A 23959-nucleotide genomic window follows, 5' to 3' on the forward strand; every position below is an offset into this window, starting at 1 on the left:
GGGGGAGGGGTTCTGAGGAAATGTATCTGTAGTGAGAATAGGTGAGGTAAGCCATGAGAAAATCTGAAGGAGAGGCAGGTAACTGATGGAACTTTTGCTGGAAGAATGAAGCACAGGGATGATTTTGGGGAAAACGGAGAATCCAGCAACTGCATGCCTTCGTTGTATCAACCAAACTCCTTTGCACAAGCCTGAACAAGATCTGCTGGGGAATGAAGGGGATTTACAGGAGTGGGGCTTTCCAAAAAATACTGCTGTTTAGCCAGAAAGCTTTATGATAGCCAACCATAAAGTGTTCTCTAGAAAAATATGTCAAAATTATGTTCTTGTCTACTGGTAAGAGAATATAATCTTTTCACTATATAACAACTGTGAGCTCTGCTGCCGGCAGTAGAGAGAACATTCAGATCTTCTATGCCTGAGCTTTCTCTTCCAACAATTCCTGGAATACTGGTAACAGAGATTCTCCAGCAGAACCCTGATTCCTTCAGCAATTATGTCTTCCCCTGGAATTAATAATATCACAGTCTACCTGTACCCCAAATATGTCTGTAACTTCCTTAAGGAGATAATCCTCTGAAAGGAAGAGAACACATGTAAACCTTCTTCTTTTCTTTTCTCTTCTCCCACCCAAGCATCTATATCACTGCCAAATACAAAACATGTGGCTCAAACAGATTACCGTCGAGAATGAATAAATTCTGTGTGATTTTTTTTTTTTTCTTACAGTGGAGCTACACCACTGTAACATATCCAGTTTATATAAGACAATGTAAACAGCTTTAGCGGCCTTTTCTTTAGTCCCACCCACAGCTGCCAGCAGGCTTTTGAATGTATATGAATTCAAATTATATAGGATAACAAGAACAAAGGCTATCCGCTAAGCCTCACTTTGGAATTGTTTCATTTCTATGAAACTTTGTGAGTCTCCAATCCCTCATTAAGAAATAATCAACCCCTCCTTCATGCTCTGATTTCTCCCAGGTACTAGGACATCTGTTGTTACATCTATGACATTTATTGCTTTTAGGTAACATAGGTCTGTATGCTTAAGAAGGCCTAATATATTGTAAGGTGCTCAGTAAAGTCCATTTAAATTAATAAAAGTTATAAACAAATATGTGCTTCTTTGCATAATTTCCACACAGGCTAAAAATTCTGAGTGTTTTATCTCCTCTCTAAAAACATAGTAGGTGCATACCTGTCCTCTTTATTGACTTGAGAATAATATGATCTCTGTCTGATTGCAGAATAGAAGGAGAAAGCTTCATTCAGATAGCTGGTCTCAGATGTGCGTAGGCTATGAGGAAAAAAAAATCCTTAAATTTGACAGTGTCTCAAAATCTTCATGATGAATACTTGTTTTATTCTTCCTCTATTCCTCTACACGAGGGGATGGGAAGGACTATCCTAAATTTGCAATCAGCAAAGCAATAATCTTAATACCCTTACAATGGGTAAGAATACGACAAGGTAAAAAACAAAAAAAAAAACAAAAAAAAAAACAACAAAAAAAACACCTCCCCACTGCTCCCAAGCCTTTTTTGATGACAATCCAAAGTACACATTATTCTCATTCTTTGAAAGGATTCTCCAAACAGCATTCCACCCAGTTACATCTTTCCACCAGACCTTTCATGGCCTTCCCCAAATCCATACAGAGTCACTTGTCCTCTGGCTCATTTCTTCAGTTTCTCATAGGACTCAGAAATGGACTAATCCGTATTAATCTTCAGAGGATGCTGATGAATCAGGTTCTCTGTTTAACATTTCTAGTTTTACAAGAGACTTCTTAAGAAAATATTCTACCTGAAAGAGTGATTTTAATGGGGGAATGTTGGATGGCGTGCCAAGAGACAGGAAGAGGAAGAAATTCCACATGGTCCAAGCTTTTTATGGTATACCCGATACTCAATGAGATTTAGATTCTGAAAAGGAATCATCTTCTTTCCTTGACTCATCATTAAGAATCTCATCTCATCAGTGAGATTTATCTGCTTCATGTAACCTTTTAGATATATCCTACAAATACGAGTTTTAAAGTATTCCCCCGAAAACCACTCATTCAAACATATAGTTATGATATGATCAAGATTTAAGTGAAGCCATTAAGAACTATAAATTCATTTCATATTTATGATTTATCTCAAACCAAGATCACGAGCATTGAAGTTATAAATGAGTCTGCCCAAATGAACTGTTAGGAAGGCAAGCCTTTGAAGCAAATAATGTTACTTGGATTATGGAAGATCATTTCATAATACTGTTTTGATCACTATGATCTGGGTTTCATTTGTAATGCCTTAGTTTTCCCTCCTACCAAGTAATTTATATTATGCATACTTCTGCATGCTGTGTTTAAATCAGGACAATGCTTTATTTTTTCCATATGTAATTCACTTACTAATAATGGTAGTATAGCTGCCCAATCTTAGAAGCAATTTCCCCTATTTGCCACCGCTTCAAGCCATACCGATTATCCAAGACTTGTCTGTTTTACATAGGAGATAAGAAAATAGAAATAAGAGACTATAAATTCCAAAAATAACCAAATCTGTAAATTTAATAGGATAAAATACCACCCAATTCAGCATGAAATTCTGAATTCATGAATTCAAATTCATGAATTTTTCATGAGATTTCAACATCATTCAATTAAATTCAAAAAGCATGTATTAAATGTCTACCTAAAGTATGCTGAAATATGAAAAGAAACTTCGAGCTATGCTCATGAAAATTAAAAGCAACAACCTCCCCCCAAAACAGCTTTGACCAAATAAACAATACCTATTTTAGAATGAAACCATGCATCAAGCCTACCTATGTTAATCTGAACCACTTCAGATTTAACACTCTCTTTAAAGATCAGATGAGAACATTACATTTTAAAAACTTAAGTAAATAGGAAAAAAATCTATTTATTTTCCTTTGTGTCATGAAGATGAACTATATTAAAATGTACCAAGAGATAAAGCGTACTGAGGTAGTAAAGGTCAAAACTGGAACTAACATAAACTGGCCCTTCACTCTCCTGTAACTGTAAAATTCCTTTACCGATGCTGCTGCTGGAACTTCCAGAGTTTGGTGTAAACATCGAAAGTTCTTCCAAAATAGGACTGCCACTGCTTCTGCCCATATTGTGGCAAATCTCTGTAATGACAAACAAACACGTATTACTTTTAAAACTCCTAGGCTATTTGGAAATTAAGACTTGTGACGGTATAAACTAGAAAGATTTAAAGCATCTGCATTCAGGCTTTCTTTCTTCTTTTCTTTTTTTTTTTCTTTTTTTTTTTTTTTTAAGATTTTATTTATTTGACAGAGAGAGACACAGCAAGAGAGGGAACACAAGCAGTGGGAAAGGAAGAGGGAGAAGCAGGCTCTCCGCCGAGCAGGAAGCCTGATGAGGGGCTTGATCCCACGACCCGGGGATCATGACCTGAGCCGAAGGCATCTGCCTTCGACTGAGCCACCCAGGCACCCCTCAGGCTTTCTTTTTTAAAAAGCTGTAAATTTTGGAGCAGAAATGGTTCTGTAAGAGTCCAGGACTTGTTCTTTCCTACTCTTCTCCCCACCTCTGTTCATTCTTAGTCTCTTTTGTAGACACTGTCCCGTGAGGTTTCTAGCATTCTCTTTCTTCTCCTGGGGTGATCTTATTCGTAGTCATTCACGCACTGATAGCTTCCAAATGTTATCTTCATTATTAGAATTTCATTATCTTCACATAAGAACTCAGCACTCCGAAAAACCCTGCTGCTTTAGGGAACGTATCTAGCAATGGATGTGCAGGTGGTATTACTGTTCTTGATTATTCTATCCTCTCTCTGTAGGTGAACTCTACATCCCTGCCCTTGGGTCTGGTGACTCAAACCACACGCCTTAGAGACAAATTCTTCTCTGTCATATGAACACTGGGCCTGGCCTTAAGACTTGCTCTGGCCAATGAAATATAATTGCATGTTACCCACACCATGTCTGAGAAGATGACATGAGAGATACTATGCAGTTCAGCATTTTCACTTCCCTCCAATCTAAGACCAAGACAGGGTTGCTCCTTAGCCTGGAACACAGAGTCAGACCCATTTAATGGAGCCTTAGAATTGCAGACAACTTACAGCTAGCACGGGAGCTAGAAATAATCTCTATTGTAGTGAGGCACTAAAATGTTGGAGCTGTTACAGCAGCCTCATTGAGGAAAAGCCAGTACAGAAATGGATACCAGGAAGAGGCTATTGCCATAACAAATACATAACATATGTAACACTGGCATCGGAACTGAGCAACACAAAACTGTCACTAAAGGCTAGAAAAATGATGACATATAATACAGAGGCAAAACAGCATCTGCCTGCAATGACTTGGAGAGCAGTTAAAGTGACTAGTGAACATATGGATTTATACAAAGAAGCTGGGAAAAGTATGTTACTAGCCCCGATGCTATTAGGGCACTTCACAAACACGAAAAAGAGATGAACTCAGAAAAGAACTAGCTGCAAGCTGGGCTGAAAAGGAAAAGTGATGACCTACCAGTTGCAGAACTTTCAGGACAGCAAGAAGAGTTTCTCATGCGTAAGTAAAAAAGATACAACGGGGAAATGATGGCTACAAACACCACTAACAACGGAGTCTCATCCTCAGGGCAAAACCTTCCTTAGAGCCTATGAATACATCTATGAATGTGGCCCCACGTATATTTTTTCACTGGAATAAGCTAGATCAGGGAGAAGGACCTGAGGATCCAATTGTCTTGCAGAAGCCTCATAAGCTCAAGGTATCTGTAAAAACCTCTAGAAGAGAAAAAGAGGCAAATTTCAAAAAACTATGGCTATGGCTGTTGGTTTGTGAAAGCTACGTGAATCCAATAAAGAGTCAACCAAATCTTGGGAGGGTCGTACTGCCCAACACTGGTTGTTTTATAAACGAACGATAACCACCCACTGATTCCAGTGAGGTACTCTTCTTACCTGAGTCTATGACTGGTCTTCTCGTGTTTACTGATTGGGCTTTTGGGTTTTTTTATGACTAGTTACCAAAAGGTATCAACTCAATCTCTATGGAAAGTTCTTTTTCTGTCTTTTTAAAAGAAATTCATCCATACAATAATATAGACTTTTAAAAGATTTAAAGTTTCACCTTCCAAATTTAACTCTTTAATATAACCAATATTTCAGATATATGTTAACAAATTCCAACTGAATTAATTTTTTAAAAAGACTTTATTTACTTGACAGAGAGAGAGAGAGAGATCACAAGTAGGCAGAGAGGCAGGCTGAGAGACGGGGGAAGCAGGCTCCCTGCTGAGCAGAAAGCCCGATGAGGGACTCGATCCCAGGACCCTGGGATCATGACCTGAGCCGAAGGCAGATGCCCAACGACTGAGACACCCAGGTGCCCTTCTGAATTCATTTTTTTTTTTTTTTTAAATCCCACGACGGGAGCAACTGGTTAAGCATCCGACTCTTGGTTTCTGCTCAGGTCATGATTCCAGGGTCTTTTTTCATTAAAGATTTTATTTATTTATCTGACAGACAGAGATCACAAGTAGGCAGAGAGGCAGACAGAGAGAGAGGAGGAAGCAGGCTCCCAGCTGAGCAGAGAGCCTGATGCGGAACTCGATCCCAGGACCATGGGATCATGACCTGAGCCGAAGGCAGAGGTTTTAACCCACTGAGCCACCCAGGCCTGACCCAGGTCTCACCCAAGACCCTGAGATCTTAAGACAGAGCCCCGTATCAGGCTCCATGCTCAACACAGAGTCTGCTTGAGATTCTTTCTCTCCCCCTATCGCTCTGCCGCTCCCCAGTTTGTGCTCTCTCTCCCTCGTACTCTAATAAATAAATCTTTAAAAATTTAAAAAAAAAATCATTTGACTTTTGAATAATTTGACAGGACTAGAATTGCAGTCATCAATTTTCCCTTATGCTTGGGTCTCAGTTCTTTGTTCTATTCTACTGGTTTTTCTAGTTCCTCATTAACATTCTGTTAATTACTATAGCTTTACTAAAAAGTGTGGTATCAGGCTCTCTGCTCAGCAGGGAGCCTGCTTCCTCCTCTCTCTCTGCCTGCCTCTCTGCCTGCTTGTGATCTCTCTCTGTCAAATAAATAAATAAAAAATCTTTAAAAAAAAAAAAAGGGGGCGCCTGGGTGGCTCAGTGGGTTAAGCCGCTGCCTTCGGCTCAGGTCATGATCTCAGGGTCCTGGGATCGAGCCCCGCATCGGGCTCTCTGCTCAGCAGGAAGCCTGCTTCCTCCTCTCTCTCTGCCTGCCTCTCTGCCTGCTTGTGATCTCTCTCTGTCAAATAAATAAATAAAAAATCTTTAAAAAAAAAAAAAAGTGTGGCATCAGGACTCCTGGGTGGCTCAGTTGGTTAAGTGTCTGCCTTCGGCTCAGGTCGTGATCCCAAGATCCTGGAATTGAGTCCCACAGCAGGCTACTTGCTCAGCAGGGAGCCTGCTTCTCCCTCTGCCTGATGCTCCCCTGCCTGTGCGAGATCTCTCTCTCTCTCTGACAAATAAATAAATAAAACCTTAAAAAAAAAGTGTGGCATGTTTCCTCTTTTTCTTTTAAAGGAATAGCTTGGTTATTCTTGGTTCCTTATACTTGCATATGAACATTAAAATCAGCTTATCAAAGTTCTACCAAAAAAAAATCCTAATGGGTTCTAATGAGACTTGAATGAATCTAGACATCCATTTGGAGAACTGACATTTTAAAACGCATAATTTTTAGTGTCAACAGTACCTCTTTCCATTTATGTTGAAGATAGGCACTAAATAAATTTTATAATGTTTTGCATAAAGATCTAATATTATTGGTTCGCATTATTACAATGTCTCATATTTTTATTGCTTTTGTGAAAGGTATCTTTATTTTTTTAAGTTATGTCTTTTTTTTCTTTTCTTTCTTTTTTTTTTGAAGAGCCCATTTACTTATTTGACAGACAGAGATCACAAGTAGGCAGAGAGGCAGGCAGAGAGAGTGGGGGGGGGGGGAAGCAGGCCCCCCGCTAAGCAGAGAGCCCGATGCGGGGCTCGATCCCAGGACCCTGGGACCATGACCTGAGCTGAAGGCAGGGGCTTAACCCACTGAGCCACCCAGGTGCCCCTTTTTTAAGTTATGTCTTAAAGTCTTCTTTATGCTGGAAGGTTTCAGACATATACAAAAGTAGAAAATAGCACAATGAATCCCAATGTACCTGAGCATTTCTATTTGGGGTTGCCAGATAAAGTGGCGGTGTTTGGGGACTCTATTCTTTTTCATTAATCTACCTGTCTATGCTAATACAACTTCAGTTAAATCAAAAACCCTCTGATCACCACTAGCACTATTTTCAACTAAGCAAAGAAGTAAAGGCTGTATTTCAGAATAACCCTTATAACTCAAATAACCTTATAACTCAAAATAGAGAAAACACTTAAATGTTTCATGGTAAAAGGAGACACTTCTTTTTTTTTTTAGAGAGAGAGAGAATGTGCACACTCGTGAGAAAAGGGGGTGAGTTTCGGGGGGAGAGGCAGAGAGAGAGAGAGAGAGATCTTTAGAAGGCTTCACACCCAGCATGGAACCCAATGCAGGGCTCAATCTCACAACCCTGAGATCATGACCTGAGCTGAAATCAAAAGTTGGATGCTTAACCCACTGAGCCACCAAAGCACCCCTAAAAGAGAGACTTCTATTTTTTTTTTAAGATTTATTTATTTATTTGACAGAGAGAGTGAGAGAGCACAAGCAGGGGGAACCGTAGAGGGAGAGGGAGAGGGAGAAGCAGACTGTTGGGCAGGAAGCCCCACATGGGGCTCGATCCCAATACCCTAGGATCATGACCTTAGCAGACACTTAACTATCTGAGCCACCCAGGCGCCCCCAAATAAGAGACTTTAAATTCTCTCATTTAACCTAAGTTTAACCTTCAAGTACAAAAGCAATCCTTTGTTTAGTCTCACTAAGTAAGCTGAATATTCTCGGTAAACAATACTAATCTAATGAAATTTGAGGTAGTATTTTGTTGTTCAGTTGTTTGGGGATGGGAGGGAAGGGATATATATACACACACATACACAGTATTTGTGTATACAGGCACAGTACTTGTTTTGTAATGTAAACTTCTCTCGCTTACTATGTTGTTAACATTTTTTCAAGTTTAATATAATCATATGTAGCACAGTGTATAGTACACATACATATTTGAGATTAGCAGAAAAAGACTCTCCCCGCACACACACAAGGCTGCTATATATTTTGTAATTTACTTAACAAAGGATACATAATTCCATGGAAATAAGAGGGCTACAGAGCAGACACAAACACAGCTTATGTTTCTATAGCTTTTCTCTTGCCCTAGTGGGGTATCTTGCTATTGGTGACACCTGCCTTGCAGTTAGGCAAGGTGTCTTTTGAAGATTTATTTATTTATTTGAGAGAGAGAGAGAGCATGAGAGGAGAGAGGTCAGCGGGAGAAGCAGACTCCCTGCTGAGCGAGGAGCCTGATGTGGGACTTGATCCCAGGACTCCAGGATCATGACCTGAGCCAAAGGCAGTTGCTTAACCAACTGAGCCTCCCAGGCGCCCTGGCAAGGTGTCTTTTGAAGTCATGGGATGGAAGTAGAAAACCTGGTTACTGCATATAATTCTATCAAGTGATAAGTATTACGAAGGCCAGAGAAAGTGATGTGTAACATGATCTCCACAATCAAGGAGCTTAAATTCAGTTAGATAGAAGAGACAAACACATATACAGAAAAAGAGGGAAAACAGCACCTAAGTATTAAATTATATAGGACTGAGTGTAGAAAAGAGTGTAGAAAAGAGATACACTGGAGGGCTTGAGTAGTCAGGGAAAGCTGCTTGAAGAAAGAGAGCTGGATAGGTAAAAGAGAAAGAAGTGACCATCAGAGAGAGAGAGAGAGAGAGAAGATAATATGCAAGAGAAACAAAGGCCATTATCAGCTAATAGAGCCGTAACACAAGTCTTAGCCAGACCTCGCTCACGCCAGTGTGGACAGCGACTGGTGGAGGGCCTCCCTTAGGCGTCTGGCAGTTACCTGACTGGCAGCTAGGGTGCTGGGTCATGTGTTTCTCATCCAACAGGCTAGCTCAGCTGAGGATCCCAAAAGCAGCAAAGGAGAGGGCAGTTCTAATATGCATCATTCTTTTTGATTCTTTGCATCACGTCTGAGCTGTTCCATTGGCCAGAGCAATCCCCTTGGCCGAGCACAGACTGTGGGAGGGGATGGCTCATGGGCATGGATACAGCAGGGAAGGGAAGGATTTTTACAAGCAATCTATCATAGAAATATTGTATTTTTTCCTTTCTTTTTCAATTCTGAAAATAATATAAGTCAATTGGAAAATAAAATGCTACACATTGTAAAAAATACCCTATTGCTTCGCCCCTCAATTCTAGCCCCCCAAAATAACCACCATTAAGAATGCATTTTCTAGGGACGCCTGGGTGGCTCAGTTGGTTAAGCAGCTGCCTTCGGCTCGGGTCGTGATCCCAGCGTCCTGGGATCAAGTCCCACATCCGGCTCCTTGCTCATCAGGGAGCCTGCTTCTCCCTCTGCCTCTGCCTGCCATTCTGTCTGCCTGTGCTCGCTCTCTCTCCCTCTCTCTCTCTGACAAATAAATAAATAAAATCTTAAAAAAAAAAAATGCATTTTCTATGTACATTTAAGTAAATATATAATGTAAATATATAATGTTCTATAATATACCTTTTATTTTATTATTTGTATGTTTATTTTTACATGTTCTTTAAATTTAAAAATATATCGGGTTTTTTTTAATGCATACAATTATCTCAATATTTACTGCATATAATGTAGCACACAATAACCAATTTATTTAACCAATCCCTTCCCAATGGACATTTTTATTGCTTCCAGTTATTCCCTGTTACAAAAATGTTGCAATAAACATCAATAAACATCTTCATACTATTCTTGAATAGTTACGCAATCTGAGTAAAAGGTAAATTTCTGTAAGTGGAGTTAATAAGTGAAAGAAGATAAGCATTTCTCTACTGGATGTTAAGACAACGAATAAAAAAAGCAAAAGGACTATGTGAAGTTTTCAGGTGCACATAACAAGAATGAGTTAGTAACTACATTTTTTTTTTTAAGATTTTATTTATTTATTTGACAGAGAGAGATTACAAGCAGGCAGAGAGGCAGGCAGAGAGAGAGGAAGAAGCAGGCTCCCTGCCAAGCAGAGAGCCTGATGCAGGACTCGATCCCAGGATTCTGAGATCATGACCTGAGCTGAAGGCAGAGGCTCAACCCACTGAGCCACCCAGGCACCCCAGTAACTACATTTTAAAATTTGTTTCCTTATCCTTATGATAAGGAGAAATTCATTCCAGATTACAGAAATAAGTTAACTATAGATACCAGTTTCCACATTTATTGCAAGTTTTCATCTTTTGTTTTTTCAATGTCTCCATGTACCTCTAGTGAGAAAGTGCTAATCAGACATTTTAAAATTGAAGTTGCTGCCAGAATCGTTAAAACTCTTATGTGGCTGCTGCTAGGAAGACTGTATATTACATAACAGTGTGAAGCAGCAACATTACCTCCACGAGAACTGACAACATCTGGGGGCTTCTTTACAGATATTGTACAAAGTCTGCAGGCAAATTTTCAAGGAAGCATGTGCCTGCTTAAGTTACTCTGAGTTTCCCAAACTGACAGATTTAATAAACCTCAATAATACACATTGTTAACTGAGAAAACAACTAGAATTCAGTGTTTTATTTCATGACGACATATATAATTTCAGGTGTTCAGCGTAAAAAGCTTTAAGGAGGGGCGCCTGGGTGGCTCAGTGGTTTAAAGCCTCTGCCTTCGGCTCAGGTCATGATCCCAGGGTCCTGGGATCGAGCCCCGAATCGGGCTTTCTGCTCAGCAGGGAGCCTGCTTCCTCCTCTCTCTCTGCCTGCTTCTCTGCCTACTTGTGATCTCTGTCTGTCAAATAAATAAATAAAATCCTTAAAAAAAAAAAAAGCTTTAAGGAAGGGAATTCTGCACCTGGGCTAAAAACACATAGAAGGCGATCTGAAAGGCTAGAACAAGGCTCCTGACAATAAGTACTAAGTATACAAATATTTTCTGATTTATAGCTCTGAACAATACTGGCTAAATTCTATACTATTTCCCACAAAAGAATTTAGAATATGTGCCACTACAGTCTAAAAACTCAGCTCTAAAGACAGGAATTTCTTTTTCAATACAGAGTTAAGTTTTTTTAACTTAGGTAAGTCCTATGATCACCCTTTCTCTAATGAGACACATCACAGAAGCTAATAAACAAACTGCTATAATTCGATTAGAGTCTAAAACTAACTAAAGTATTTTATAAAGAGTTTTAGACAAATTCCTCTACTATCCAGAGCTTGACTATGGTGTTAAACTCTGAATATATCATTTGGTCATTATTACTGACGTTAGAGATGGGAAATTAATGGTCCATAGAATTAAATTAAATGGGGCCCTGTGAATTATCCTGTAAGCTAAATGACCTGATATTTCACTTTTTGCAAAGGCAACTATGTTATAAATTGGCTGCTCATACTCTTCCAAAGCTTTAGAGGAAATTGAAAGTATGACACTTATCTCACTCTTTTTTTAAATCCTAAACTCTATCAACAAAAGTTAGGAGACTACAGGAGGCAGAATTGCAGTGCAAATGATTAAACTTGGTTCCCAGAGTTGTTTCCAGAGTTGTTGAGATGCCAAAACTTAGGAATGTCTTCTGGGTTTCTATAAATCAATTGCCTTAACTAAACTGAATCAGCTAGGATCGCTGATGCCCACTCACACCTGACATCCCAGTTCAACAGCCACCCTTCCATCCTCTGCGTGCCAGTCCTTCCTGGGGCGTGCGGCTGTTCACCACTTCTACCATCTTGTAATTCTCTCTCTTCTTTCTCTTCACTTCTACTGGCTTCTCTTTCCTAAGCCTGTCCTTAAATGCTTGGCTTCTCCAGGGCATGCCTATGTAAACACACACACACACACACACACACACAGTGGGGATCATGGAGCTTAAAGTGAGTTGCCTGAGAACTCATGACCAGTAAATTGTTTAGCTGTGATTCAGATCCAAACCTTCTAACCCCTAATCTAATGTTCTCTTCTTTCTACCATAAGGGAAAACAACCTAGATTTTGATTCTACACTAGTAAATTTCTTCTCTGTGAGCTCATTCTGCTCCCCAGGTCATGGGATGCAAGTGACCTCCAACAAAGCTGTGGTCAAGGGCATAATTCAACTTCTCTGAACAAGGTTTTCAGTCAAGGAGCACAGTGTCCCATCACATAGTCTAGTTTACACAGAGAGGCCTGTACTACAGTGACACCGTTGTTCTGATCCATGCCTCTGTGTCTATCTGTATACCAGACCAGACAAAACTGTGTTTGGGACTTGCCAAGTCAATTAAGCAATTCCTTGTTTTAACACTAGCACTTTTTTTTTTTTTTTTTTAAACAACTGGTATATCTGGTTTCCAAATTTAGGTCTAGGAATGGATCTGTGACTTTGAAGGTGCCGGGGTACCAACAGGTGTAGGCTGTTAACGCTGAGTGCTTCCTTTAGGGGAGGGTACATTAATGATACCAGAGTATCAAGCCTTTTGTTTACTGAGGAGGGAGCAAAGCTTTTTTTGAATGAGGGTTTGACAGAAAGTGCCCAAGAGTGCTTGATTAGGCTGAAGGCGGACATCCTCTCTATTTTGGTATCCTGCTTCTATCCCTAGCCCCATATCTAGAATGGTGTGGGCACACAGAAGGCACTTAGCAGGGGCACCTGGGTGGTTCAGCTGGTTAAACGTCTGCCTTTGGCTCAGGTCATGATTCCAGGGTTCTAGGATTGAGACCCATGTTGGGCTCTCAGCTCAGTGGGGCCTCCCTCGGCCTGCCACTCCCCCTGCTTGTGCTCTCTCTCTGCCAAATAAATAAATGAAATATTAAAAAAAAAAAAAAGAAGGCACTTAGCAAATTGTTCCATTCCTAATAATGGTTTGCAAATTTGAACAATTTTGAATAAATCACCCCCACTTTGAATTCAGACATGCCAAGCCAAATAAAGCTATGGAATGGTGTCTCTTCCTCCTATGAACCAGCTCCAGGGGAAGTATAAAAATTCTTACATTTAGAAATGGAACTATTAATAAATTTGTTTTTAATGGCACCCTGCTTAGGAAAAAAAAGACTGTCAAGTTTTAGATCCCATGTCCCCTCCATGGTGTTGCTGCCTTGTCCCACCAAGTGTCCATGACTATTTTGCAGGTATGACGATACCCAAGCTCTACAGACATGAATTCGTCTGCGAACCAAGGAGAGGAGTACAAGAAGCCAGGGAGTTAACTGCGCCAGTCCTACCGTCAAGCATTCGCCTGCATCACCTCCGGAGAAGAGGCGACCAGAGCTCCCCTGGTATTCTGGGATCTTAACTCCTATATGGAGGAACCACTTTTCTGAAGTAGCAATTCCCAAATCAGAACCTATCCTATTAACAAGCTATTGCTTAATACACCAAAGCTTTGGACTTCTCATTTATAAACCAAGAAAATAGATGCGAATGACGGTGTCTGGAGGATTTCGTGAAATCCATTGTTCTTAAAACAACTTCACTTTTTCTCTTTACGCTCCTCCTGGTAGACCTCAAAAAGTAAACACAAATACTTTCCCCCTTACCGATCCTTGATCTCACCCACTAGCAACTAAATAAAAAGGTGAAGAAGCCCTATTTCTGTTCCTAGTCAGGCAATTAAGGTATTCATAAACAGTAACGTTCCAGATCAGGTTATACTGAACTGTGACGGTCAGAGAGAACTAATTAGAAATACACTCATCTCTTTTTATTTTTTAAAATTTTGGGATAGCATTTAAATCACTGATTTTCTGGATTCTGGGGAAAGGGCAGCAGCACGATCTTTAATTTACTCAGATCCATTCCAAAGACAGACAGAACCACTAGGTAACAAAACTGAAAACCCACAGACAGTATTTTCAGCAAAAATAAGTGTTATGTTACGGGCAAACTATGTCACCCACTAGTTCATATACTGAAGTCCTGGCCCCCAGTACCTCAGAATGTGCCTTTGGAGACAGGGCCTTTAAAGAAGTATAGTAATTAAATTAAAACAAGGCATTTTGGGGGGGCACTAATACAATCCTTATCAGGAGGAGATGGGGACACACAGAGAGACACGCACAGAAGGGTGACCGTATGAGAAAGAAAACATCTATCTGCAAGCCGAAGAGAGAGGCCTGGGATGGAACCAGCCCTGCAGCACCTTGCTCCTGGACTTCTAAGCTCCAGAACTGTGCGACAATCAATTTCTGCTGTTTAAGCCACCCCATCAGTGGTATTTCATTACAATAGTCCTAGCAAACTACACAGTGGGTAACAGAGTATCTCTCAAATTCCCAAACACAGGTAGGTCCAAGAGACCTGCAGGCCACTGGCATCTGTACGGTAAGAGAAAGAAGAAACAAATGCGATGTCTGATGGACCTGTGAAGAAGAGAGCCCCCTCACCATCCCCAAATGCCTGTATGTATTCACCAGAAAGCACAGCAGACCATTTTGAGAATGAAAGCTCAAAGTGGGAGGTATTTTGTCTGAGCCAATAGCCATATATGGGTACTGAATCCTCGAAAAGTGGCCCATCTGAACTGAAATGTATGTAATTAAGAATGTGTGTAAGTAAGAATATTCAGTGTACTTCAAAGGCTAAGTGTGAGAAAAAAAGGAGATAAAAGATCTCAATAATTTTTCTATATTGATGACATGTAGAAATAAAGTATTTTAGATATACTGGATCAAACGAAATACATTACTAACCTTAATTTCACTTCTTTTTTATTTACATTTTTAAGATCCGGCTACTAGAAAATTTAAAATCACATTTGTGGCTCATATTAAATTCTTATTAGCTAATGCTTCTCTAGATCACGTGATCAAGATACCTGCTGTGCTCTGGTGGCAGTCGACCTCAAATGTGTGTGCAATTCTTTTGAATGGTAAGCCACAGAAGACAAAAGCATTCGTCACAGGCTTGTACAGGTAGTTTAAGTATTATCTCTGAAATCACATATACTTTACTATTAGCCGTCTGCAGAACTCGCTTCTAGGAAAATGTTAGTTTTTTTGAGGAAAGAAGAGAAGGAAGAGGGAGCAGCAGAAAAAGAGGGAAGAAAGGGGAAGGAGGAGGTGGGGTAGGAAGGGGCCAAGGGAGCAAACCCTTAATTTCCCAGTTATCTTTTCCTATGTAGGGGATTTCTTCTCTAACTTAAATACTGGGAGCATATTTAATCAAAATAATTTCTGCAGTTTTTTTTTATTTAACACCATTACACTTCTCTTTGGTGTACTTCTCTGTCAATATATATATATTTATATTTATGGCCTCCAATGCTTATTTTGGCTAAGTGTATCTGCTTCTCTGGAGTCAAATAATCAGTGACTTGGAGGCCGCTGTTGTCTCAAAGCCCCAAAAGTCATGGATCTCACTGGTAGACACAGCTGTGTATCTCTAACACATGTCTCAAGATGCTGCCTTATATAATCCCAGCAAGTACTCCATTCTGCTCTAGCAGTCTTAGTCACCATGGTAACTGGAACCCTGCAAGCACTTGGGCTTTTGATCATTTTCTGACAGTATTCAAAGATATTTCCAACATTATTCTCACTTCATTACTACTGTAACTACATGCAAGAGCTATTAAAAGAAAAACACCATTCATTTCATCCATTTCTCAGTGTCTTGGACTATGTTTTCTGACAGTGAGTGGAAAGAACTTATTTATTATGCACATAATATAAGGAGATATTTCAGTCAAGAAAAACACTTCATTAAGATATTCACATCTAGGAGAATCAAAAGGCTCTGACAAGTTAGATGAAAGACTTAATATAAGGTGGAAAGACACATCTTCAAGAGTAAAAAGGGAATTAATTATACCCAAGGAAGATATTACATAGAAACTCTGAAGCCTTTCATGCACTGAAATGCACATTTTTGCTCTGCTCATAAGGAGTTTAAGTCCAAGTGAGGGGGGAACAAGGGGGCTACTGAGGTGCTATGTGTTCTCTTTCTTCGGATGAAGAAACCACACAGTACAAGCCACACAGATGTGCCCTGTTTGTAAAAAACACACTATACACACGATAATGTGTGTACTTGTCTGAAAGTATATGACACTGCACTGTAAGTTTAATAACTACTTCGTGAACTCAAGAAAAAAAGTTGGGGCACCAGGGTCACTCAGTTGGTTAAGTGTCTGACTCTTGATTTCGGCTCAGGTCATGATCTCAGGGTCATGGGATCAAGTCCCAAGTTGGGCTCTGTGCTGCAAGTGAGGCCTGCTTGGGATTCTCTCACTCCCTCTACCCTTCCTCCTCCCCCTCCACAATGGCCCTCCAAAGAAAAAATAAGTGAAAACACAAAGGCAAGCTAGCCAGAAGATAAGCACTAATAGTGAAAGGAATGTCGGGAATGAAGGGCACCATGTTAAAGGCCACGCTACTCCAGCTGAGTCCCCACTGTCCCCAAATCCCAAAGCTGGTCCAGACCACCCCAATATATTTTTTATTCTCTATAAACATTGTGATCCTGTTTTCTATTCAGACCAACACAACCAGAAGAAGGGAAAACAACCAAAAAACATTTCTTTTCATTTTTAACAAAGAAATCTCTATTTTAAAAGAAATGCACAAAAACTATAGCAACTCTTGAAAGTAGAGAGGTGTTTAATTCATGTAACTCAAAGAACTTCTTTGGAGAGGGAACAGGAGAGCGGTGTGGACAAGAATGCCATACACCCCACAACCCACCACTCTAGGGAACTCTAACATGACCTACAGAACTGATAAACAGAGGGAAGTCTTCAACCAAGATCTAATACTGAATAAAGCACTTTTCCTTTATAGAAACAAGCACAAAAAAATACACACCCTACATGTGCCAGACACTTTGAGAAAACAAGCCCCCAGATATATCTGGTCTTTGATTAGGGACTGAACTGGGCACTAAGAGCAAACAGTCCCCGCTAAGAGTTAGTATGGTAAACGGAACATCGATGAAATATAAAAGTTTTGATAAACTGAGATCATGAAGTTTTTACAATTTGCACTTTTTCATTTAACTATATATCATTTAACCATATACCATATAACTCTCATTTACATATCCACCAAAATATTTTTTTTAAAGATTTTATTTATTTATTTCACAGACAGAGATCACAAGTAGGCAGAGAGGCAGGCAGAGACAGAGAGAAGGGGAAGCAGGCTCCCTGCTGAGCAGAGAGTCCGATGTGGGGCTCGATCCCAGGACCCTGGGATCATGACCTGAGCAGAAGGCAGAGGCTTTAACCCACTGAGCCACCCAGGTGCCCCCCACCAAAATATTTTTAATAGATCTATATTATTCCATATTTGGGTATGTATATAAAATAGATTTTCTTAAAAAATGAAAAGAAAATGAAAGACAGTCTGAGTACTAATCTCTCAGTGAACTATAGACCTGAGCCACCACTAGTCACATCCCTCTCAAACAGCAACCCAAAAGCATTCAGATAATACATATTCTTTACTCACCATTTTTATCCTAGAAATAATTAGGGCTGTTTAAAATAAAAAGAGCCCTGCACACAAAACACTGAAAATAAATCCCTGATGAATTTGCTTACCCATTCTTCTTGGCCAAAATTTAGCATTATTAGTTGTTATTTCAATTTTTTTTATTTTTAAAGATTTTATTTATTTGACAGAGAGAGAGATAGTGAGAGCAAGAACACAAGTAGGGGCAGTGGGAGAGGGAGAAGCAGGCTTCCCAATGAGCAGGGAGCCTGATAGGGCACTCGATCCCAGGACCCTGGGATCATGACCTGAGTCGAAGGCAGACGCTTGCTTAATGACTGAGCTACCCAGGAGTCCTAGCATTATTAGTATTGTCAAATTTTAAAATAGTACTTAAGGAAAGTACTATTCCACATCTGGGAGGCAATCAACATATCAGTATAGAAAATACTGCTTTCTAGGTAGCGACTTATGATAGCTGCAAGTTACGAACATACACTGACAAAATTACGGACTTAACGAATGAAGAAGGGAGATTTCAAACTGGTGGGACCTGTGTCTTTATGTACTGAATATTTTAGAGAACAAGAGTCAAAAGGATTAAATCTTGAACCTGGTATAGTTTCAAGTGCTCAAGAACTAAACTGAAATAGGCATCATTGGCATATTACAATAAATTTCCACAACAGTGAATAAACAGTTCTAAAGGTTAGATCTCACACAACTTTCTCCATGTATTAGGGTTTCCTACCATTCCCACAGATAAATTTTACTCTGCAGCTACTTTAAAACTAACTAAAATTTAAAAAATCAAAATAAAATCAGTGTGATCAGGGACGCCTGGGTAGCTCAGTGGGTTCTTTGGCTCAGGTCATGATCTCAGGATCCTGGGATCGAGCCCTGCATCAGGCTCTCTGCTCAGCAGGGAGCCTCCTTCTCCTTCTCTCTCTGCCTGCCTCTCTGCCTACTTGTGATCTCTGTCTGTCAAATAAATAAATAAAATCCTTTAAAAAAAGATCAGTGTGTGGGGCGCCTGGGTGGCTCAGTGGGTTAAGCCGCTGCCTTCGGCTCAGGTCATGATCTCAGGGTCCTGGGATCCAGCCCCGCATCGGGCTCTCTGCTCAGCAGGGAGCCTGCTTCCTCCTCTCTCTCTGCCTGCCTCTCTGCCTGCTTGTGATCTCTCTCTGTCAAATAAATAAATAAAATCTTAAAAAATAAATAAAAATAAATAAAAAAATAAAAAAAGATCAGTGTGATCATTAAAATGGCACTTAACAAAAAGACCAAAATGAGACCCATTTGAGCTGGTAAAATATATTTGCACAACTGAAACATTTCAAAAACAGAGTGAAATAAAACAATTTAATTCTAGTTAGCAGCTGTTTTTTTTTTTTTTAAGATTATTTGGGAGAGAGAGAGCACATGTATGTGAGCAGGGGGAGGAGCGGGGGGTGCGGGGAGAGAGAGAATCTCAAGCAGACTCTTGTTGAGTGTGAAGCCTGATGCAGGGCTCAATCTCATGACCCCAGAATCATGACCTGAGCCAAAAGCAAGAATTGGGACGCTCAACCTAGCCATGCAGGCACTCCTAGTTAGCAGGGGTTTTGGATACAATATATGCTGTCCTCATGTGGTCTAAAGATAAAGATGTACTTAAAAATGATTTATAAACTGTATGGTGCTATGTGGAAATGTATGTTACTGTTACTGTTGTAGAATGATGCTACCCAGGCAGAGAGTCTCTAGCAGGAGATTACCTGAGCTTTAAGATTCATTTATGATTCAGAATCAAATTAGGAAAATAATTCATTTTTAAGAAGGGAAATGCCAGGGGCGCCTGGGGGCTCAGTGGGTAAGCCGCTGCCTTCGGCTCAGGTCATGATCCCAGGTCCTGGGTTCAAGCCCCACATCGGGCTTTCTGCTCAGCAGGGAGCCTGCTTCCTCCTCTCTCTCTGCCTACTTGTGATTTCTCTCTGACAAATAAATAAATAAAATCTTTAAAAAAAAAAAAAAAAAAAAAAAGAAGGGAAATGCCAGGACACCTGGATGGCTCAGTGGGTTGGGCCTCTGCCTTTGGCTGGGGTCATGGTCCCAGGGTCCTGGGATGGAGCCCCGAGTCGGGTTCTCTGCTCATCAGGGAGCCTGCTTCTCCCTCTCTCTCTGCCTCCTCTCTGCCTACTTGTGATTTCTCTGTCAAATAAATAAATTAAAAAAAAAAAAGAAGGGAAATGACATTGCTAAATCCAATATGCTTCTCAGACATAGTGAGTGAAAACATACTCATACTCATACTATACTCATTCTTACATTCAAATAAGAATATACAGAGAACAGCGGCGCCTGGGTGGCTCAGTGGGTTAAAGCCTCTGCCTTCAGCTCAGGTCATGGTCTTAGGGTCTTGGGATCGAGCCCCGCATCGGGCTCTCTGCTTAGCAGGGAGCCTGCTTCCTCCTCTCTCTCTGCCTGCTTCTCTGCCTACTTGTGATCTCTGTCTGTCAAATAAATAAATAAAATCTTAAAAAAAAAAAAAAAGAATATACAGAGAACAAGTAAACTTTGGGTCAAATATGTAATACCTAGTTTTTGAAAAGCAGTATAGCAAAAAAGTGCTGATATGAAATTACAGGAAGAAATATATCTTGTAAATAGTAAATGAATAAAAAAAGAAATATGATATTTAGTGGACAAATTTCAGAGACATTTTCTGAAAGTGATGAAGAAAAGAACAGAGACGAAAATCGAGCGACTAGATTGCTGCAGAGAATTTGGGCTGAATATTCAATGTAAGCATTACAAGAACATAAACAAGGAGGGAGAACAAGGAACAAGAAAGAAAAATATGAAAGAAGTGAATATTCAATTGAAAAAAATATGTTTTCTGATTTAAAAAAATGTCTAAGACCTCACACCATACACAAAAATTAACTAAAAATGGTTCACAGATCTAAATATGAGAGCGAGCAGCGGAATAGAAGAAAACAGGAGTAAATCTTGATGACTTCAGGTTAGGCAATGATTTCTTAGACAAAGCACTAAAAGTACAAACAATGAAAGAGAAGAATAACAAGTGGGACTTTACTAAAATAAAAGCTTCTGCTTCAAACGATACCATCAAGAAAGTGGAGAGACAGCCCATTGAATGGAAAAATACACATTTGCAAATCATTACAACTCACGAAGGACTTGTATCCAGAACAACTATAACTTAAGAGGATAAATAACCCAATTGGAAGAATGATCAAAGGATTAGAATAGACATTTGGCTGGGTGCCTGGGCTGATCTATCTGTTAAGTATTTGACTCTTGATTTTGGCTCAGGTCATGATCTCAGGGTCGTAAGATCAAGCCCCACGTCAGGCTCCAGGCTGGGTGTAGGGGCTGCTTGAGATTCTATCTCTCCCTCTGGCCCTCCTTCCCCACAAGGTGAGCTTGCTCTATCTCAAAAAAAAAAAAAAGACATTTGGTTAATACACACATGAAAAGATGCCCAACATCATTAGTCACTTGGGAAATATAACAAAACCACAATGAGATACCACCTCAAACCCACAAGAATGACTTTCATCCAAAGGACAGAAAATAGGAGTGCCTGGCTGGCTCAGTCAGTGGAACATATGACTCTCAGTCTCACGGTTGTAAGTTCAAGCCCCACAATGGGTGGGTGTAGAGATCACTTAAAAATAAAATCTTGGGGGTGCCTGGGTGGCTCAGTGAGTTAAGCTTCTGCCTTCAGCTCAGGTCATGATCTCTGGGATCGAGCCCCGCATTGGGCTCTCTGCTCAGCGGAGAGCCTGCTTCCCCCCACCCCTGCCTGCCTCTCTGCCTACTTGTGATTTCTGTCTGTCAAATAAATAAATAAAATCTTTAAAAATAATATAAAATAAAATAAAATCTTGGGGTGCCTGCATGGCTCAGTTGGTTAAGCATCCGACTCTTGATCTCAGCTCATCTTGATCTCAGGGTCATGAGTTCAAGCCCTGCATTGGGCTCTATGTCAGGTGTGGAGCCTACTTAAAATAAAAAATAAAATAAAATAAAATCTTAAGGGGGCACCTGGCTGGCTCAGTTGGAAGAGCATGTGACTCGATCTCGGGGTCATGAGTTAGAGCCCCACACTGGGTGTTGAGATTACTTAAATTAAAAAAAAAAAATCTTAAAAAAGCAGACAATAACAAGTGTTGGTGAGATGTGGAGACACTGGAAGCATTACACATGGCTGGTGGTGCAGCCTCTTTGAAAAAGTCTGGAAGTTCCTCAAAAGGATAAACACAGAGTACCATGTGACCCAGTAATTTCACTCCACAGTGTGTACTCAAAGGAACTAAAAAACAAAGGTCCACACAAAACCTTGTACAAAAATGCTCATAGCAGTATTATTTGTAGCAGCCAAAAAGTGCAAAATAACTTGAATGCCTACAACTGTTCATTAGATAGACAAAGTGTGGTATATCTGTATGATAGAATATTAATCTGCAATAAAAGGAATGAAGTACCGATACATGTTACTACGTAGATGAACCTCAAAAACACGTTAAAGGAAAGAGGCCAGTCCGAAAGACCACACATTGTATGATTCTATTTATACAAAGTATCCTGAATAGGGAAATCCATAGAGACAAAACGTAGATTAGTGGTCGGGTCCCAAGGGCTGAGGACCGGGGAAGGGGGGAGTCACAGCTAAGGGGTAAGGGCTTTCTCCTGGGGATGATTAAATGTTCTAAAATTAGATAATGATGATATTATACAACTCTGAAAAGGTTACTAAATGATTTAATTATAAACTCTGGGTGAATTTTTTTATATGAAATGCAGCTCTATAAATTAGAAGGGAGAAGAGGTGGGGGGGGAAGGGGAGAAGAGCGAGGAGGAGGAGGAGGGCTCAGAGCTCCCATAACCTTGTTAATGTTTTAAGAGTCGAAAATAAGAGTTTGGGAGTCACACAGGATTTTCATGCATTACTTTTAAATCTACTACCACTTTAACTTTAGCTGCCTTAATTTCAACAAGCACACAGAGGTGTGTGGGAAATTTGCTTAACAGATATACTAAATCTGAGGCTACAGATATACTAAATCTGAGGCTACAGATTTGTGTTTTTATAATTTCATCCCAGACTATTCGATGGCAGGGATTGGTAGTTTTATCTTTGAATTCTCTGTACCCAACATAGAATGTAGCACATACTAGGGCTCAAGTAAATGCTGAATAAAAAGGTTCACCTGGATAATACTGGAGACCAAGGAGGAAAAAAACCTAAACATGTGAATTTTAAAGATTTATGATATTCCGGGGTGGGGTGGGGGGGAAGATGACTTAAAACCTAGGCTATAAAATTCATTTTTTTGAATTTTAATAATGAAAATAAATCTTAAAAAAGATGCAATTAGGGGTGCCTGGGTGGTTCAGTGGGTTAAAGTCTCTGCCTTCAGCTCAGGTCATGATCCCAGGGCCCTGGGATCAAGCCCCGAGTCCGGCTCTCTGCTCAGCGGGGAGCCTGCTTCCCTTCCTCTCTCTCTGCCTGCCTCTCTGCATACTTGTGATCTCTGTCTGTCAAGTAAGTAAATAAAATCTTTAAAAAAAAAAAAGATGCAATTAATCTGATTGTTAGCAAAAGCGGATCTCAAAGATTCTTTTATAGCACAAAATAGGAAGCAGCAGAGTGTAGGAGTGACACTGTCTTGGGAATCCTTCATTAACAAATGTTTATGAAGCATCTGCTGTGGGCCAGACCCTGGCTTACTTACTAGAGAAATTGTGACACATAGGGTTCTGCTCTCAGGAACATTTAATTTTAGGTAGGAAGACATTATAAAGCAAATTAATAAGACTGCTCAAGACAGTGATGAGTTTTATTTAAAAAAAAATTTAGGGGCGCCTGCCTTCCACTCAGGTCACGATCCCAGAGTCCTGGGATTGAGCCCCACGTCGGGCTCCCTGCTCAGTGAGGAGTCTGCTTCTCCCTCTCCCTCTATACAGCCCCCCTGCTCATGCTCTCTCTCTCGCTCTCTCTCTCTCAAAATAAAATCTAAAAAAAATTAAATGAATATAGGGATAAAGTGATTGAAAGTGTACGGTTTTTTTAAAAAAATATTTTATTTATTTATTTGACAGACAGAGATCACACGAAGGCAGAGAGGCAGGCAGAGAGAGTGGAGGAAGCAGGCTCCCTGCTGAGCAGAGAGCCCGATGTGGGGCTTGATCCCAGAACCCTGAGATCATGACCTGAGCTGAAGGCAGAGGCTTAACCCACTAAGCCACCCAGACGCCCCGGAAGTGTAGCTTTAGATAGTGGTCCAGGAGGATTCATTTGGTGATCCTATAATTATCTTTATAACTGTAAATGTCTTCTTAAAAGATATATTAATGTCAATACCTCAG

General features: G+C 40.2%; 1 protein-coding gene across 9 annotated transcripts in view; it reads right to left on the bottom strand.

Moving 5' to 3' along the window:
• The window catches only part of SCAI (suppressor of cancer cell invasion), a 140268-nt gene that overhangs the window by 45142 nt on the left and 71167 nt on the right, over nt 1-23959 (bottom strand). For 8 of the 9 annotated variants that reach the window (XR_007122323.1, XM_047700358.1, XM_047700361.1 and 5 more), the window contains 3 exons: nt 3055-3150; nt 2405-2491; nt 1202-1300 (listed from right to left, as the gene is read on the bottom strand). Coding sequence is in view for 8 of the 9 variants with exons in the window: in XM_047700358.1 (XP_047556314.1) it covers nt 1202-1300; nt 2405-2491; nt 3055-3150 (282 nt within the window). In the remaining variant the exon portion in view is untranslated. The remainder of the gene's footprint in view (nt 1-1201; nt 1301-2404; nt 2492-3054; nt 3151-23959) is intronic. The other variant, XM_047700360.1, reaches the window with a different exon arrangement.

This window comes from Lutra lutra, chromosome 13 (assembly GCF_902655055.1).
Source record: "Lutra lutra chromosome 13, mLutLut1.2, whole genome shotgun sequence".
Classification (NCBI taxonomy): Eukaryota; Metazoa; Chordata; class Mammalia; order Carnivora; family Mustelidae; genus Lutra; species Lutra lutra.